Source organism: Barbus barbus, assembly GCF_936440315.1.
Source record: "Barbus barbus genome assembly, chromosome: 41".
NCBI classification, from domain to species: Eukaryota; Metazoa; Chordata; class Actinopteri; order Cypriniformes; family Cyprinidae; genus Barbus; species Barbus barbus.
The window spans coordinates 12,246,403-12,265,707 of record NC_136719.1 but is presented as its reverse complement, the minus strand read 5'-3'; the positions used below and the strand labels follow the sequence as shown (position 1 = coordinate 12,265,707).

Sequence of the window (19,305 nt, the reverse complement as noted above, 5' to 3'; positions counted from 1 at the left end):
GAACACATGAGGAATAAAAACACAACAAAAGTCCATGAAAACTAAAAAGAACACAACATAAGTGTGACATGTAGGTGACTTTGGCAAGGTATTCATGTCTTCAGAAGGCAAAAAAGTATGATTTGAGTTAAAAATCCAATTAAACAAACACAGATCTCTAAAACCAAAATTACTGTACTTACTATGAATATACTAAAACGGCACTGACATTCATTCACGTGACAACTGTATAATAAAGGTTGATTTTAATCAAAAGAACATGGGTTTTCAGAACGTGGGTTTTTGTCTTTTTTGTGGGTCTACTTACATATTTGCTGGTGTATGAATTGTTTTATATTTCATAATTGTTTATTATTTAAAATCAGCTGAAATGTGCAGGTTCTCATTGTGACAACATACCCCACTGGTCAATGTGTTTTAAGAACTCTTTCTGGACATTTAATATTTTTAACTGAATCCAGCATTCTGACTTTTAGTATTATTAATACATTTATTAATACTTTGAATTAGCTTTATATTTATATTTTCAATTTATATCATTTATGTGCTTTTTATTTAGCTACAATTTATATGTAAGTTTTTGTGTTTATATTTTAAGTTTTTATTTAAGAGTTCTAGCACTTTATTTCAATTCATTTAAAGGCAACATTTCTAATTTTTGTGGTTTCCAACTAAGATTTATATTTTACTACTGATTTATTACAATGAGAGATCATTTAAAAGTTTGGTTATAGATAACAATAACCTAAATTCCCCTGCAATGATCAGATTTCAACTGAACAAACGTGCATGCGCAGCAGTCATTCAGTATTAGCTTAAATCAGGGCTTCTCCATCAGAAGTGGCAGAGCTGCTCTCTGGCTGCAGGGGGCACTATAGAGTTTTCCCACAGACGTTCTCATGTTCCCCCATTTTGGTACTGCTCTGTGGACATGCCTCATCAGGCCTCCATCAGTCAGCCTGATAACAGTATGTCGCCTTTCATCCTCTGTTCCTCAGCTCAGTCCCCAATCCTTCCACACCCAATAACTGGAGCACACATGCTGCTCTCTTTCCCTCAGACTTGCATAGCAGGATAGAAGACATTTATTGAGAGCGACCATGCACTTTCATATCATCCCACCATTTTGAAATCCCTCTTACATACTGTATTCTCTTTAAAGTGAGTAGATTGACCTCAGGGTCACAATTCATGGTATAGAGTGCAAAAACTTTTCTTTAGCATGAATGGCAAATAGATTTCAATCAATCTGGGTTGATGACAATCTCAGTCATCTTGACTTACCTAAAAGTAGAAGCCTCTTGTTTTTCAATCCTTCACCTCTTTCCACTTGTCATTTAGAGACCATTTTTAACAATCCAGTGAATAAACATCCCGTTTTACTCAGAGATGTTATTAGCGATGTTAGCTGTTAGCAGTGAAATGGGTTGTGAATCATCTTAATTTTAAAAATGTGTAAAGAAAAAGCTGTAAGTGAAAATGATTTACTACATACAGCCTATACGATTTCATTACATTTTCATTACTGTATACATTACTTTTTGTCCAGAGAAATCTCAAGTTCAAATAAAGAAAATTGGCAGCTCCCTTATTAACTCAAAATATAACATATTAACAATTTTGGTGGCCAGGCAAACTAAAATGACAACAAGATAAGAGAAAGGCATTATGAAGTGTTTCGAGAACACCATTGCTTGCATGATAAAATATCATATTTTTCGAATATTATACTCCATACTTTACATATTAGTCCACAAAAGAAAAGAAAACATGTCAGCCTTGAAACACCTTGATGTAGTTTGCAGCAGACCAAAACAGCAAAACTGGAAGGTCATAGGTAAAAAAAAAAAAGACAAAGAAAATACAGACTGGCCAGGGTTAGAAACATTGTGAGAAGGACAATACAGCACTTTATTGTTCAGAAATGTTTGCATTGACAAAGAAAAATAGAATAAAGGGGACAAGATAAACTGGAGGTCTCAAATTTAAACATACAGAAAGTTGACTGAATAGAAATGCTCATTCTGGACCCAAGATCACAACAGAAGCCCAGCTGGAGGAGAAAAAGTGTGTAATTGTTGAAAAAGAAAACAGTCAGCGGAGGCTGAACCAAACACAGGCTAATCTACTAGCACAATGCTACAGTGGTCAATTTAACTGCCATGTACTCTTACGTTAGGGCAGGTGTGGATGTATGAAAAGCTGCTCTGGAAGCAAAACAAGTTACAGGATGGTAAATACATATTATAAAAAAGATGCTTCAGTTATAAACAGGCAAAACAAAAGCAAGAGATTATGTTCTTTTATTTTGCATTATTTATACTGATATATTTTTAGAATGCTATACTTTTGTTAATAAACGTAAACAGGAAAAACAGCCACCGAAGCCACATCCATTGTCTATGTGAACCAAAGTAGAACATATGACTATTAAGCGTGAGCACAAAAAGTATAGCAAATCTTTTTTTCATCAGTAAGTACACCTACACATCTTCTTAGACATATCTAAAAGACTGTACAAATATACAATGTGATAACATGAAATTCAAGAATACCTGCTGGCTCTAATAAACACTCCATTTGCCACAATAACGGCTGAAAAAGTCTGTTTCTGGTTATGTTAAAGAATCATAAACTGAAGGCAAATCATGTATTGTTTGGTAAATGTTGAGCTTTCTCTTTCCCTATCCTGAGGAAAAGTTGACCCCAGATTCACAATCAAAATTTGCATTCATCTTCATATTTCAAAATATGCCTTTTTTGCCTTTCTCAAATGGCTTTAGGAGTTGAGGGAACAGCAGAACCTTATAGCTACTGTCTGTAACCAAGGTCTAGAAGTTCAATGAGGCAGCATTGTTGGTGTATTTCAAACATAACGCAAAAGTATACATGTGCATTTTATTAACCCTGTCCAGAAATCAGACCTGTTGCTTGGTTAACGGAGTCTCTGATTGTTCAAGCTTGTTTGTGATACCTGACTGGCACTCTCCCTTTTGCCGTTTTGTTTCGTTTAACAAGTCTTTTGACCCATAACCGTTTTCACTGTGGGCATCCTCCCTGATGTCAGAGTCACTCCCATCCACTTGATCATTTGTCTCTGGTTCCTCCCTACTAAGTGACTGTGCAGTCTGCACAGTCTCCTCATTATCAGTGTCAGAGTCCACAGCAATTGGTTCAGAATTGATAAGTGCTCCAGGTTTTAAGGTGCTCTTCATTGAATCATTGCAGTTGCTCCCTATGATGGCCTTTTGACCATTCGAGTGGAGTGAGGCTTTGGCGGAAACCCTTGCTAGCGCGCCATGCTTCTGCTGCAGGTCACCATTGGTTGTAGCTTTTTGCCGAAAGCGAATGGCATTGGCAGATCGGCCTATCCGATATCTAGTAGTTCGTCTTTTATGTTCATGGTTATGATTCTTGAAATAGCACTTTGACTCAAAGTTCATGGGATGTTGCAAATCTATAATGTCTTCCATTTTAAATCCCAGCAGGACCCGAGTGTTTAAGGTCTCACAATTCAGCATACATCTCCTCCTTCGATTTGAGAAGTGGCTCGCAATGTCAGATTTCCAAAGCCAGAGATTGGACGCAAGCTTCTCCACCTCTCGACGAGTTGGGTAAGGCTGCCTGTTGAAGTACTGAGTGAGGAAAGCTTTTCGTGTCTCGTAGGACTCATTCTCGTAACCCTTTGGGTCCAAGGCAAAGGCTACAGGTTCATCTTGTTTATCAGTTGAAAGTGGTGGGCTATGCCCAGTCTGGTCATCGGTTGCAGATTTCCGTCTCTTTGGCTCAGTTTGGTCGAAGTTTGCTAAACCTGCCCGTTTGAGACCAGCCCCCTGGGCCTGTGCAACTCTTGCGGATGGAGCAGGTCGGCCATTCTGAGTTTTGCCGACACCGCGGCAGTGAACTAGATGCAAAGTGATCGTGGAAGCCGTCATGTTACTAGTGTAGACACCAAGGCAATGGATGCATTTGTAGGTCAACTTCTTCTCCACAGGATGAACCGTTTGTATAACTTGATGGCGGTCACGCAAATGGTGAGCTAGAGAATCTGAAATAGGTCCCTTAAGAATTGAAAAGCAGAGAGGACAAAGTGTTTTGCCTACATCCTTCTTATAAGGTACAGCCGCTTGTGGTGTAGCCTTAGCCAGTATGGCGTCTGAGGCATCTGGGAGTATCTTTGGGACTGGTGGCAATACTGGCTTGTTCCCCTGCAATGATGGTGGTAATGCGTTGTTTTGGGCATGAAATGCCACCGATTCTTCTGGGGCATCCCGCATGTTATATGTGGTGACGATCAGCTGGACATTCTTGGGATTTCCCTGCTGAAGTGTGAGGTCAAATGTAAGTGGGGATTCTGTCCGTGGCCCAACAGATTCATTGGGATGCACCCCTCGCATGTGTGTCACCAATTTTTCCACATCATTGAACGTGGCCCTGCAGTGCGGGCAAGATAAGCCATGTATCAACATGTGGTTAAGAAGTGTATCGCTAGGAAGGTAACGGTTACAGTATAAGCATTTACTAGTGAAGTTGTGAATTTTCATGATGTAGTTGGCCACCGCCGGTACCTTCTCCGCTTTGTGCTCCTTTTCAAAATGCGAACTATATACATTTTCTGGAAAGAGCTCATTGCAGATGGTGCAGATCTTCCATTTTTGAGTGTACGACGTGCCAATGACAGAGTTGCCCTTCTTGGAAGTAACAGATGACACCGTAGTGGCTGCTGCCTGAACTCGAGAGTTCAGCTGAGGGATCTTTAGTATGGAAGTGGATGATGATCCAGAAACTGAACTACAAAGACTTGTTTGAGACTGCTGTGGGATTGAAAGCTGCACCCGTTGTCCCCCAATGGTCAAGGATTGTGTAGTCCCAGGCTTCAGACCAAATGCCCCCTGCTTCAGGTGAACACCTGACAGGAGCCCGCTTGAGCTCAAATTCCCTTTAGGAATAACAATACGACTCAGCTGCTGAGCGGATAAAGGCCGTACTCCAGTCAATACTGTACCTTTTGGCATTACACCAATGATGCCCTTATCACCCTGAGCTTTAGTGGACACCATAATCACAGGCTTCGCCCGAGGTACCACAACATTGGTGTGTCCAATCATAGCAGTAACTTGATAACCAATGCGCTCATGGTCCTCAATGACATGCTGCACAAGGGCTTCATAGGTACGAGGTACAAAGAGGCACCGTTTGCAGTGGATGGCTGTGCTCGTACTGTTGGTACCACCAGAATCAGCATTGCTCCCTGTACCAGAGCCTGCAGTTGTCCCATTGGCTGGTGTTGTCTTCTCACCAGGCCTCACTAAGTACGGTGCCGCTACGTGCTGGAAATGTTCCCGGTAGATATGCTTTCGCACCACATTATATAGCGGGTCCCTGTAAGTGCATTTCTTGCAGTAGTACACTGCTTGCTCTATATTATCACGTGTCTTATCCAGACGAGCACCATCCTTCAAGCCAACCCCTGCCCCCTGAAGTCCTCCAGCATTCTGGCGCACGACATTGTTGGGCATATGAAACAGTCTGATGTGTGTCTCCAAAGTCTTTTTGTTCCCATTGTAAGTGCAATAGGGGCAGTTAAGGAGAATGCGGTTTTCAAAGTCCTCGCTGTGCACATTACGAAAGTGACTCTTGTAGGCGGAGAAAAACTTGGAGGAGAATGTACATCCTGAACAACAGAATGGCTTTGAGCGGTACTCCTAACAAGACAAAGAGGGCAAATTGGTAAAGAAAAAAACCGAGATGGGTTTAAAAAAAAAAAATAGACAAAAGATTAATAAAAAATGCTTCCCCGTCCTTAAGTAAGATTTAAGTTACTACTCACTTGTGATTTGGTCATTGAGGGATCATACATGCACACATCGTCCCATGTTGTGTTCTTAATGTAGAACTCATTGGGAACAAAGTCCTTATAGTCCTGGAGGGGGAAAAGAATAAAAAGTCTTTGTAGAATAAATTTTTCAAATGCTTTGCACATGTACTTTAGTGTAAAATTAATGAATACTGAAAAAAATAAAGAGTTGTTTCGCACTGAAACAATCAGTTCACACAAACGGATTAGCAGAAAAAAATTCTAAACTTCCTAACTCTGCTATTTGAGGTTTGAATCAGAAATGTTAATAAAATAGCTCTTTCTTATAGTTCATAAGCAAGCAACTAGATACTTGACATGGGTTTTTAGGAAATTTAATGGCCAAAATGTACATTATAAATCACTGATTTTCACAATGTCACTTTATTTTATCAGACACAAATCATAAAATACAACACAGGTGTTCCTTTGTGGTGTTGTTTTAGAATAATGGAAAAAAATGGAAATTGTGGTAGATGCAGTTTTTTTATGTTAAAAGATTTTGTTAGATAAAGTAGTGGATTTATCAAAAACAAGGGAGGCGGCTTTATTTCTGGCAATCTCAAAGATCAAAAGTTCACATGGGCCTACTTCATAATCTAAAGAAACGGCACCATATGTGTTACTGCGTTAGCAAAAAAATACTGTTAAGACTCGAGGTTAGAACTTGAATGGTAAAATCATACCAACAAGCTGATTTCACAGCTACAGAGCTAACGGTAACACTGTGACACAGAATGTAACATAAAAACACTAAGCCATTTGGAGCTGTCTTAAGGGGACTTAGATGGTCCATGATAGTGAGCATGTACTTCCTTGCCTATGGAGACATTTTAACTAGAGAAATTTACTTACATCAATGTGCTCCCTGCAAAACTCCAAGCCAATGTCACCCAGCACTTTTTTCACATTCTTCCTTGCTTTCCTTAGACTGCTGATGTTGTTCACTGGGAGTTGAAACATTCTGCCACCTGAAAATAAATGAATCACATTATTGCCATCATGAATGAATAATACACATGTATCGTTTGAATGACTTCAGAAAACATGAATAATACATGAATAGTATATTAAAATATATCTCACTGTGACACTATCAATTTGACTGTTTAAATGCACCTTAATCCAAATCATAAATGCAAGCTCATGTCAGAGAAACGGTCACTAGGAGAGGAAAAGGTCTAAAGCAAATGAGTCTGAGAGCATCTTTCTCATCATAGCCTTGGAAAATGAGCTGCATAATAAACACAGAAAGCAAAAAGCCAACTTACTTTTGACACCATGCAATATCACTTTCTTATTTTACAATAGTTTTTTCCAACTTTTTACTTCATCAAAAGCCACAACCAACAAACGTATTTACGAATTAAATTCCAAAGAGTCCTTTCACAACAGGAAACTTATTTGCGGCCTTTGTATGGTGGCATACAATTATCATCAAAAGTACTTCTACAAATGAGAATGTCAATGAGAATAAGGACAGATAAAATAAATCAATCTCTGTCTGTAATATGTAGTCTATAATTGATCCAAACAAACTGACACAACCTTATGTTTTGTTAAAAAGGAACTGAATGCATTCATTTTTGTTTTTAATTATGAGGTAACAATTCACTTTAATTGTATTTAAATAAACTACCATTCAAAAACCTAAGATGCATTTATTTGATTAAAAATACAGTAAAAACTACAGAAGTTCTAAGCGGCCATGCATTATTATAATTTTTCTGTCTTGTTTTCTCGTGATCACGACTTAATTTTCTCGTGATCTCGACATAACGAAAGTTGTTTTGTGGTTATCTGGACATAATGAAAGTTGTTGATCTCAACCTAAAAAACGTTTTCTCACGACGTAATTGACGCTATCGTGAGAAAATCAGGGTCGCTATATTGTCTTCGACGATAAAGTTGCAGACCCGACAGCCTCCTTCTCAAGTGTCGAACACTTATGTGTAAGTCGTCAATCACTGACAGACACAGAGCTAAAATGGCCAAGTATGAATATGCATGACACGTATTCTATCATGGATCAATGTAGTCGGTCACACACACAACACCTTCAATATTTGGGATGGTACTTATACCATATTTTTATTTTTATTATTTTAGTTTGAGTGAGTCCCTGATCAAAGTAAAAGCGAATACGATCATCCATGATGCTGCGATGATGCTGCTTCTATAGCATTTTCTCATGCCGAATACACAGAGAAAATTAAGTCTTGATAACGACAAAACAACTTTCGTTATGTCGTGATCACGAGAAAACAAGACAGAAAAATTATAATAATGCATGGCCGCTTAGAACTTCCGTACAAAACAGTAATATTGTAAAATATTATTACATTTTAAAATAACTGTTTTCTATTTTAATATGTTTTAAAATTAATTTATTCCTGTGATGGCAAAGCTGAATTTCAGCACCATTAATCCAGTCTTCAGTGTCACATGATCTTTCAAAAATTATTTTAATATGCTAATTTGGTGTGTTTTTTTTTTTATTATTATTAACATTTTATTTTAACATTTATTATTATTATTATTATTATTATGATTCAAAAAACAGCCATGCTACTTAAAGTTCTTTCATCATTATATGCTTTATTTTTCAGGATTCTTTGATGAACAAAGTTCAAAAGAACATTTATTTGAAACAAATCTACTCACACTTCTGGTGCACCTTTACTCTAACAATTTTCTGCATCTCAATAGTAGTGCGTATGTATATTAAACCTATTTTACATGTAATGCAAAATGAAAATCTTTCCAAGCACCAAGTATGGGATGGCACCATTTCAAAATATGATCGCCCAACCGAAAAACACAAACGCATCCAATGAATCTGTGGCCAATAAACTACAGTACCAGCATTGCAGATCTGTGCTCTAATGAATATTGTACATGAAGAGTCAAACATGCAAACTGCAACGCTAAATTAGGCTGATCCCACAGCAGCCCGCAAAAATGAGGTCAAAGTTCAAATAAGGTCAAAGGTCATGTACCTATCTGACCTGCCTTAATGGAAAACCTGCATCAGCTCTTGGCATCCCCAATCACAAGCATCAAACGGTACACCCTGCTTGAACAAAGAGCAGCAGTTTCACTGAATAGGGGCTCTCTCTCTTTGGTTAGGCGTTCCTCATCGCCTCACTGACTTTCTCGCATCCTTTCTAGATGGCGCTAGAGAACAGCTCTTCCTCCATGTTATATAAGCCTCTCCCTGTTCTGCCTGCCCTTTTTCCGCTCCTTTTTTTGTGCAGGCTTCTGCATTACAGCCCTGGAATGGCGCCTCCTGTTGAGGCAGCAGCAGAGGCCAGTGCGTGGAAAGCCATATCTGCAGTGTCTGCTCTGGGTGGAGGTTATTTCATGATCTCCTAGCATACAGATGACTTGGTTTGCATCCATATGCAAACAGAAAATTAAAATATCCATCACATTTTAATTAACTGCTTCATGGCCGTCCATATCCAAAAAACATGGACCCCGTGGTAAATACATTCAGCATCATCTTTTCATCAAAGGCCCAACACCACAGCTACAGTTGCGAAAATATCATTGTACATATTAAACACACACAGCATGATAAACATAAGCTGTCTAAATGTCAAACTCAAGCACTGCAATTTGCTGGTTGACATCTATACTACCCAGGATGGTAAATACTAAAGTAAATATCGAACTTGCCATTCAAAGAGCAAGTCATTACAAATTATATAGAGCAAAATCAAGTAGGCAAGTACATGAGTAGGACAACACACTGACGAGGAAAACAACTGACCAATTAGAGACCAGTCACACGTTGGACTGTTTGGTTTGTTGACATGTCAAAGGAGATCAAATCCTACAACTTTAGTTCATTATTAGTAAAACTGCACGAGCTCAACTGACAGCGCTTGTTCGATGATTAAAAGGACAATTCACCAAAAAAAAAAAAGATTCAAATGACTTATTCAACCTAATAATGCTCCATACTATACGTCTTTCTTTTATCTGTGAAACACTAGATGTCAGACAGGATGACAGCCTCAGTCACATTCACTTTCAGTGCATCTTTTTCCAAACAAAAAAAACTTAGGTTGTCATTCTTAACATATCCTTTAGTTTATATTAGAAATTCATACGGGCTTAGAACAACGTGAGGGCGAATAAACGATGACATAATTAGTTTTATCTTTGGTGAACTGTCCCTTTAACGATTAATTCGTTGCAGCGCGAGCTTTTCGTGACGAGTTAGCCTAACTGTCAAAGCAAACGGAGAGATAACAGCGGGCTGGAGTGAGTGATCGATTTAGGGTCTGTGTGTGAATGATAAAAACCCACAGTTACACTTACAACGGTAAGAACACATCAATAAAAACTTTATTTGTAATTCACGACCTGAGAGAACTGTATGACACAAACAATTAGCTAGGTTTTCCACCTGAGAGTCTGGTTAAGTCCTTTCAGATTTACTCCAGTTTTAATTAATAAGTTAGCAGGTCTCTCAGTCAATTCTCACTCGGTTTCGTTCCCCAAACGCACAACTGGGGGCGAGTTGAACGTTACCTGGCCCGCGCTCCGCTAGCTGCAGCGCGTAATGTCACTTTCTCGGCCCCCGAACCGAGCGCCTTGTCCTCCGCTTCCCAGGCGGACACACACCGCCGAAAGAGGGAGCTCGACTCCTGTCACGGGCCGACCCAGAGCTGTCTGTCTGCCGCGAATGAGCTGCTGCAACTCATCTAGCAGAGTCTGTGCCGGTCTACGGGGGTCCTGGAGGGAGAAGGAGCGCGTGCTGCGTTTGCGATGATGCACAGTCCACAAGACGCGCGATGACGGTGTAATTGACAGCAATTAACGTAATCCGCCATCCACTTAAACAATACGACCCGGCCCAGTACCTATACTATCCAAAATGGCGTGTGAAAAAGGGCGGAAGTGACATGTGTGTTTGATTAGCATAAAAAAGCATTGTGCCGACAGAGAGAGGCGGTGGGTGGGGGATTATATGGTGAGAGGTGTCAGACGACCACCAAGCCAATATTTACCCCCATCTAAGCTTACCTTGAATGCACAAGTGTGTCTGTGCGCGCATAAACTGTTTTATTACATGCTTCCGAAATTGGTGTAAACAACCCCTGGGTGCAGTTACATGGAATGAGCCCATAGGAGGCGCCACCGGCTGAAACTTGATTGGATAGAGTCGTATGCGTCAATTCTGCTTCTGGTATCTACCCCCGCAGAGAGTCGGATGTATACAGTGCCTCAGTACTTAGCCAGCATCGGAGCAGCATGAGTTCGGGTGGTGGCGCTGTACCGCGCTCATGCGCAACTCACCGGGACTACTTCTGCATGTGAAGTGCTGGGGTTGCAGACTGTGAGCCATGGTGATTCCCCCACCCTCTGGCCCTTGAACTCTGGAGTTATTCCTCCCTTGGTGTTGGCTGCATCAAACTCGCCCAAGCAGTTCCTTGCATTACACTAGTTTGGGTGTCATTTGGGACGTAAAACTCCACACCCAGAGAAAGAAGAAAATATTTCCTTTTGGATATGTCAACAAGACAGGGTAGACACTTAACTCAAGAGATGGCAGTAGCTCTTAGGATGTAGGCTGTTGTTTTCTTTTGACACTGACTGATGTGTGGAATTAAGTGCATAATACAACTTCATCAGTTTTGATGAAGTCCCAAATAGTTTATAACACACATCCAGATGAAAGTGTCCAAATACATTGCATAACCCAAATGATCTGCAACATTAAATGTTTATTTCAAAGCATAAATCTCTATTGCCACTCAGAGTAAAAAAAAAATGGTTCTCAGGCTGTTAAAAAGATCAATATACATACAGTAATGCGTTTAGGCACTGCACAATTGAACGTGGTTTCTACTGAGGTCTGATGAACCATCAATGCCAATAAAGAACCTTTGTTCTTATGATTATATAGCCTAGAAAATGCAGTTTATATGAAATACACTTAAAAATAAAGTTATTTTTATTGGCATTAATGGTTCCATGAGGAAACTTTAACATCCATGGAAACTTTCCATTGCAGGAAAGGTTCTTTATAGTGAAAAAAATTTCCTTACATTATTAAAATATTTTCCACACACACAAAGGTTCTTTTGAGAGCTTCACTAAAAGTTCTTTGGGGAACCAAGAATGGTTCTATGCTATGGCTATGAATCCCCCTCCCCTCGGAACTCCCTTTATTTTTTAAGTTCTTTGTTATAAAAAAAAAAAATCGTTCTGTCAATTTGGTCCTTTTTATTAAAATGTAGATTTTTTTCAAACATTTTAAATGTACATTTCAACATACAGTCTAGTAATTAACCAAACTAAATGGAAGATGGAAAATGGTAATTCCAAGCAATCCACACACTACTGTAACCTGATATGGGACAAATAACTCATTGTAATGGACTTGTTACTTGGAAAGCATGAATTCCAGTTCGACTGAAGTGATAAGTGCTGAACATATAGCACAAAACTAAACACAACAAAATGAGGTCAAAGGTCATGTAGTGGCAAAAAGAGTAAGTAATCCTTTCAGGAAGGAGACAATTTCATTTCCACCCAATTTGGACTCCCCATAAACACGGTCCACAAATGAAATAGGAACCTGCGTAATAGACAGACAAGACCCCTTTCAGATAATCATAAAATAATGCAGTCTGCTACTTTGAAAAAAACTTAACTTGATTTTATAAATTAATACATGTATTAAATAGAGTTCAGTAAAATACAGCAATACAATTCACAGTCTTATGTAAATGTATAATGTAAACTGTAATTTAATTTATTAAAATAAGAACAAGATTTATAGGAAATGTGGAATGAGAGATGTGTGCTGACCTCTCCAACAGTATAGCCCAGTTGTCTAGCACGGACAATCATCTCCATCTGGAACACATAGCCTTTTGACACACAATGCTCAACTAATTTTTCAAGAACCTCTTTCTTATAGAGCCTGAAATGTAGAACAAGACAGTAGACAATAATTCAATATTGTAATATATATATAAAAAAAATAGTTTCATAAAACAAAACGATTCATTTATTAACATGCCCTTACCTAAAACTCCCCGTGAGATCAGATGCCCCTGGTCTAAGCAGCACTTGTGTTACAAAGTTTGCACCTCGACTAAAATGAAACAATTATTACAAAAAAAGTAATATTGTGCCATAAAATCAATTACACATGAAAAATGATACCTGACCTACAGTATGTATATATGGCAGTAACAGATGCAGTCTCAAATTTCTAATATTTCTATATAGTTGGATATCATTATAAAACGTAGCTTCCAGTCACACACCTGATCAGTTTCCGGCGCAGATCCCATCCATATACACCACCGTCTCCTCTGTACCTTGTTCCAGACACCAGGTCATATCCACCCTCTTTCTGTTTTCTGAACAAAAAAAAAAAAACAAAACAACAAAAAAAATCATGAAAGTGACTGTTATACAAGTGCACATGATATGCTATTATAGCAAAACTATACTACACAATACAATGAGCAGATAAAATGTCTTTTAACTGCAGAGGCATAAGGTAATTGAAAGAAAATGACTTACTCAATGAACTGTGCAATAAACTTTGGCTGTGAGGGAGAAGAAAAAACAACAATGTAAACAAATGCTCCTGAAGGTTTCATTTATTGAAAGCAGGACCAAATGATCCATTTTAAATTCCTGAAAACTCTGAGTAAACATGCTTGAAGCTATCCAACACTGCTTTAACATATCAATTTTCATGACATTTCCAGTAGTTCTTAAAATTAATTTACTATTTCAGTTGTTCAGACTAATATATAGATAGATCGACAGATATCAAATATTTTTTTTCCACTGTACGTACATGCATAGAGATATATATACACATATATATACACACACACATACAGTGGGAAAAAAATATTTGATTCCCTGCTGATTTTGTACGTTTGCCCACTGACAAAGAAATGATCAGTGTCTAATTTTAATGGTAGGCTTATCTGAACAGTGAGAGACAGTATAGAAAAACGCATTTCAAAAAAGTTATAAATTGATTTGCATTTTAATTCGCAAAACATGACTTAGTACTTGTAGGCAAAACCCTTGTTGGCAATCACAGAGGTCAGACGTTTCTTGTAGTTAGACACCAGGTTTGCACACATCTCAGGAGGGATTTTGTCCCACTCCTCTTTGCAAATCCTCTCCAAGTCATTAAGGTTTTGAGGCTGACGTTTGGCAACTCGAACCTTCAACTCCCTCCACAGATTTTCTATGGGATTAAGGTCTGGAGGCTGGTTAGGCCACTAAACCGTGTGTTTTGGGTCATTGTCATGCTGGAATACCCATCCACGACCCATTTTCAATGCCCTGGTCCTGACGGTACATGGCCCCGTCCATCGTGCCTTTGATGCGGTGCAGTTGTCCTATCCCCTTAGCAGAAAAACACCCCCAAAGCATAATGTTTCTACCTCCATGTTTGATGGTGGGGATGGTGTTCTTGGGGTCATGGACAGCATTCCTCTTCCTCCAAACATGGCGAGTTGAGTTGATGCCAAAGAGTTGGATTTTGGTCTCATCTGACCACAACACTTTGACCCAGTTCTCCTCTGAATCATTGGCAAACTTCAGACGGGCCTATACATGTGCTTTCTTGAGCAGGGGGACCTTGCGGGTGCTGCAGGATTTCAGTCCTTCACGGCGTAGTGCGTTACCAATTGTTTTCTTCGTGACTATGGTCCCAGCTGCCTTGAGATCATAGACAAGATCCTCCCGTGTAGTTCTGGGCGGATTCCACACCGTTCTCATGATCATTGAAACTCCACGAGGTGAGATCTTGCATGGAGCTCCAGTCCGAGGGAGATTGACAGTTATTTTGTGTTTCTTCCTTCTCTGGAAGTTCCAGTTCCAAGGAACTGTTGTCACCTTCTCACCAAGCTGCTTGGTGATGGTCTCGTATCCCATTCCAGCCTTGTGTAGGTCTACAATCAGGTCCCTGACATCCTTGCACAGCTCTTTGGTCTTGGCCATGGTGGAGAGTTTGGAATCTGATTGACAGATTGCTTCTGTGGACATGGGTAGCATTTGGACCAATCAGACACAACTATTTGTTATATTTAACAAATAATCTCTTATGCCCCCTCACCTAACCAAAGGGCCAACTATGAGGGTCTGTGGACCCTTCCCCCGAAATGCATCTAACACCTAAGAAAGGCAGAACAGGCTTCTGGTTCCAAGGCAACCCATCTGATAACACTTGTTTTATTGCTCAAAGGAATGCGGGCAAAGCAACTCACTTCATCTCCCTTTAGGAAAAAGACATTATGCCATAAAAATGGACTGTTTAATTAATTCAAAGAAAAACCTTTCTTTGAATGAACACATATCTTCAGGTCATTGTGTATATTATTACTGTTCTTGTATACGTTTTTGTGTATTGTATACTGTTTTATGCATGCTTACGATAGATTACTAGTTAATATCACTTTAGCTGTACCATGTTTAGTCTCTATCAATTCGTCTTCGGATGATCTAATTGAGAGTGACCATTACATGTTGATACCTATGTAACATATTAGTGTCCTAAGAATCTTTAGTAGTTTGTGCATTAACCCAGGCGAATTACCTATGCAAATTACCATGTTCAGAGACAAAGAGTCGTAAAACTTTCCCTCCAAAAATTCAGGATTATATTGGCTATTTGACACCCCAGAGGTGTGACCTCTATAGCAGATAAAGCTCTAACATCAGTGACGCCCCTCCAGTCTGCGGTTCTGTTAGATCCTAGGAGGATGGGAGTTAGAACTCTTCTGGACCCTTACATTTTTGTGCCAGGCCTTGCGGCCTTGACTTTCCTTTCAACCAAGGATCCTTGGATCTCAGCAGATCTCTTTCTTAGCTCTTTTTCCCTTTCTACCTGGGAAGAAACTCCCAATTACCACCGAGCCAGAATAACATCTTTTGGAGTTCATCATACTTCAAACCCAGAAGAACTTGAACTCCAACTCCAACACCACCAAACCATCAGAACTTTCATCCGAGACTGCATCAGGACACTCGTTCAACGACCAAAGGCATTGCAAGTATCGTACATTTAACTAAACGAAACTGAGGTTTAGTAAAAGTTATAAACCCTGTTATAAATGGCGCTGATGGTTTTATTCAGGTGGTTAACTGACTTTTTTCATAGCTTCATTCTCTGGTTTCCTGATGGTTTCATCCATCAACTCTCATTTGCCCTTTCCCCATGTATGAGTGAATGTATGTTTGTTTGTTTGTTGGACTAGTTTGCGTTAGTGTTTAGTTAATAAAAGTTGTGCGCACAACTTACACAAGTTTCTGGTTCTGCCTTGCACATTAAATGTCTCTTTAAGATTTTGACCCTTAATAGGAAAGTATTTTATGTGGCCAAGGAAATATCCTTTCTTAAGAGTTGATATGAACTTGCACTGAATGTTCGCTGGATGGACAGATCAGTTGATGGCAATTTAATTCTGCTACAGTTATTACTGTCAGCCGATATAAATAATTGTAATTAATCATAATTGTAATTATTTATATACAATTCCCTTTTGAGCTATAATTTGCTACACACGTGTCTGTTATACAGGTAACAAGCGGAGATTAGGAGCACTCCCTTTAAGAGAGTGCTCCTACTCTCAGCTCCTTACCTGTATAAAAGACACCTGGGAGCCAGAAATCTTGCTGATTGATAGGGATCAAATACTTTATTTGACTCATTAAAATGCAAATCAATTTATTTTTGATTATCAAGTTTTTTTTTTTAAATGCGTTTAAAAAAATATATATATTATTCTGTCTTTATTCTGTCTCCCACTGTTCAAATAAACCTACCTGTGATGGAGAGACTTTATTTGCCTTCCATCACTGCTTTACTGTGTTCGAGTTGGTTTTAATGTATTTCTGATCCAGCCGAGTGGGCGTGGCAGTAAGTGTACTCTAAAGTGCTAATTTATTTATATATATATATATATATATATATATAATGAATAAAAGATAAAAAGTCAATTATTAAATAAGGTATTAAAGGTAGTTAGTGAGAAAAAAAATCTAAATGATCATAATCATAAGTCATATGACTTAGTATCTTATAGTTTTGCCTCATAATGACTGATCTAATCTTGACTTTTTTTCTCATTCTTTTTTTCCTGTGTTATAATCATGACTTGATCTTATTATAGTTTACCAAAACAAGATTTGTTTTTCTTATGTGGCAGAAATGAGCTTCCATAGATTCACTGAAAAGAACAGACTCAAAATAATGATTCTCAATAATATCAGTACGGCTTGTTAGTATGTTGAAATACTGTATTTTAAGTATTTCCACAGTCGTGGGAAACATGAATACCAGTATTTACTCAAGGAGGTACAAAACAGTATACTGTACAATGGAAGAGCACTTACATGATGTGAGAGATCTGCATCCATAATGATGACGAAGTTTCCTGACGCGTGTTTAATGCCGTGGATGTAAGCCGTTCCTGGAATGACGTGATCGTCAGTCACGCTATTCCTATAACTGAGCTATAAGAAGTATTAAGAAATCTGAGCCAATTTACCTAATCCCAGTTTTTTTGCTCGCGGTCTCAGGAGCTGAAAAGAAGAGAGATGCCAGATTTCCATGATTTCTCTCGCCAAGCTGTCAGTCATGTGCTGTCTATTATAATGCACAACTCACAATCTTGTCAGCGCCGTAGATCTTCTGCAGCTGCTCGGCGATCTGCAGCGTTCCGTCTGGACTGCCATCATCAATCACTATGATCTCGTAGTTGTATCCACTGCATTAAAACATGGCCATTTGAGTAAAAACGCTCTTCTTAAAACGGAATATTTAAGTTAATCTAAGAGACTGAATCAGGTGATTAGACCGATGTCGCTGACAGCTCATCATTAGGTCTTCAACAGTTTGATAATTGGTTGTATTCCTGTTCTCGCCCATTGACTGTGTATAACAACACACTTACCTCTCGCCAAAGTACTTCACCAGCAACCACACAATCAATGGGAGGTTTTCTCTCTCGTTGTAGGTTGGCAGCAGAACAGAATATTTGTCAGGTTGTTCCTCAGTCTTCGCATGACCTCTCCTGCTCGCCATGTTGGCGTCTCCGACGTAATTAATACCGGATGTTTACATCTGGTAACGTTACGTTGTCCGTGGAAATCACTAGCTCCATTCTTTGGTTCCGGAGCACATATTTCACCAGGGGCTGTTTCATAAAATACGCTAAGAAAAGCGGGGATTAAAGTCCAAAACCTGACTTGAAATAACCTAACAAATCAATCGGGACTAAAGCGGCTTCATAAACGACCATTTACATTCACGTAATCTCACTAATCCGATCCAGGTTCAGTGAGTCTGGATAATTTGATGTGAACGCTTATTCTTAAGCAGCCCTTAATGTCGATCATGGATCAAATCGATCCACCATGGCAAACAGCGAATATTTGTGCTGTTTAATGCATTTGAGACGTCGTGTTTTCCTCAGTGCATAACTGATACGTCACAGGTATATTTTTCCTCTGTCAGGAGTGGGCGTGGTTTACGCGAGCGAATGAGCGCTGCTGAGCGCATGCGCGCAACACAGACAGAGCAGAGTAGAATAATAGCGCAAGAATTCAGAATAAAATATACATTCTGCCAAAATATTGGTTTTTGGACATTAAATGTGACACATAGAATTGTAATCCTACATATAGGCTAAGTGTATTTTTATGATAGCAGTAACTGTAAATGTAAGCTGGCTGATACAGCCCTACTCTCTCAAATTAGTTAAATGTGTGTTCCTCTTATCAGTTAAAATGTAGTCTGATTTATATGATTTATTTTCATTTTTAATCAAGTGATTTTAGCTTTTGATTTAGGTGTTTTTAATGCTTTAAAGAGCCATTTTAGATTGTAATGTTTTAATGTTCTACTAATAACCATAAAAGGTACAGCTGTCATAAATTCAGAGAGAAAGGCTGCATGGCTAGAAACTGCTGATCAACTGAATGCACAAGTAGCAACTATGCTAAAATGTCATTATCCTACATTTTGGGCACAATACATTAAATACAGTTGGTTGTAGCCTATTTTTTATTGATTTGATTATTTAAGGTGTATTTTCTGTATACTTTTATTTTTGGACTAATAATAAAGTCAACTAATTGTATGTGAGAGAGTCAGTGGTAATATCGATGCGTTCCTATTGGTCAGAGTCAGAGGAGCTCAGTTTAGCCTGACAGTTAGCCTGCTCCTGACCAGGTTAGTTTCTCAGCATAAGTTGCCACAGTGACTGAGCTTGAGCTATGGTCATTTTGCTTTCGGAAACCAAATCAAGTGAAAATAAGTCAGAATTACTGAAATAAGCCTGGCTTATTTGGTAAACTAGTTTTATGAAACAGCCCCCAGTTAAAATACTGTGAGTGAAAAACATCCAAATATTGTTTGGACAGTTGAACAACAGCAGTGCAATGTG

At 38.9% G+C, this 19,305-nt stretch overlaps 3 protein-coding genes across 4 annotated transcripts in view; 1 reads left to right on the top strand and 2 right to left on the bottom strand.

The window, feature by feature from the left end:
• LOC306861073 (ninjurin-1-like) overlaps positions 1-19,305 on the top strand; it is a gene marked incomplete at both ends in the record, with an annotated part of 649,099 nt that overhangs the window by 254,542 nt on the left and 375,252 nt on the right. The gene's annotated exons all lie outside the window — the stretch shown is intronic.
• On the bottom strand, positions 1,876-10,968 carry LOC306860594 (activity-dependent neuroprotector homeobox protein-like). Of its 2 annotated transcripts, none has more exons than XM_079402366.1 (4): positions 10,400-10,754; positions 6,713-6,828; positions 5,831-5,923; positions 1,876-5,705 (listed from the first exon to the last, which is right to left on the bottom strand). In XM_079402366.1, exons 2-4 carry the CDS (start codon positions 6,818-6,820, stop codon positions 2,919-2,921), a joined length of 2,988 nt encoding a protein of 995 aa, XP_079258492.1. In that variant the 5' UTR covers positions 6,821-6,828; positions 10,400-10,754; the 3' UTR covers positions 1,876-2,918. The 2 variants fall into 2 exon arrangements, with proteins under 2 accessions (XP_079258492.1, XP_079258491.1); XM_079402365.1 differs by lacking the exon at positions 10,400-10,754 and adding an exon at positions 10,895-10,968 and having other exon boundaries at positions 1,882-5,705.
• Positions 11,577-18,378, bottom strand: LOC306860593 (dolichol-phosphate mannosyltransferase subunit 1-like). The gene is made up of 9 exons (XM_079402364.1): positions 17,812-18,378; positions 17,526-17,625; positions 17,407-17,440; positions 17,252-17,328; positions 13,412-13,437; positions 13,150-13,245; positions 12,906-12,974; positions 12,686-12,800; positions 11,577-12,452 (listed from the first exon to the last, which is right to left on the bottom strand). Exons 1-9 carry the CDS (start codon positions 17,940-17,942, stop codon positions 12,348-12,350), a joined length of 753 nt encoding a protein of 250 aa, XP_079258490.1. The 5' UTR covers positions 17,943-18,378; the 3' UTR covers positions 11,577-12,347.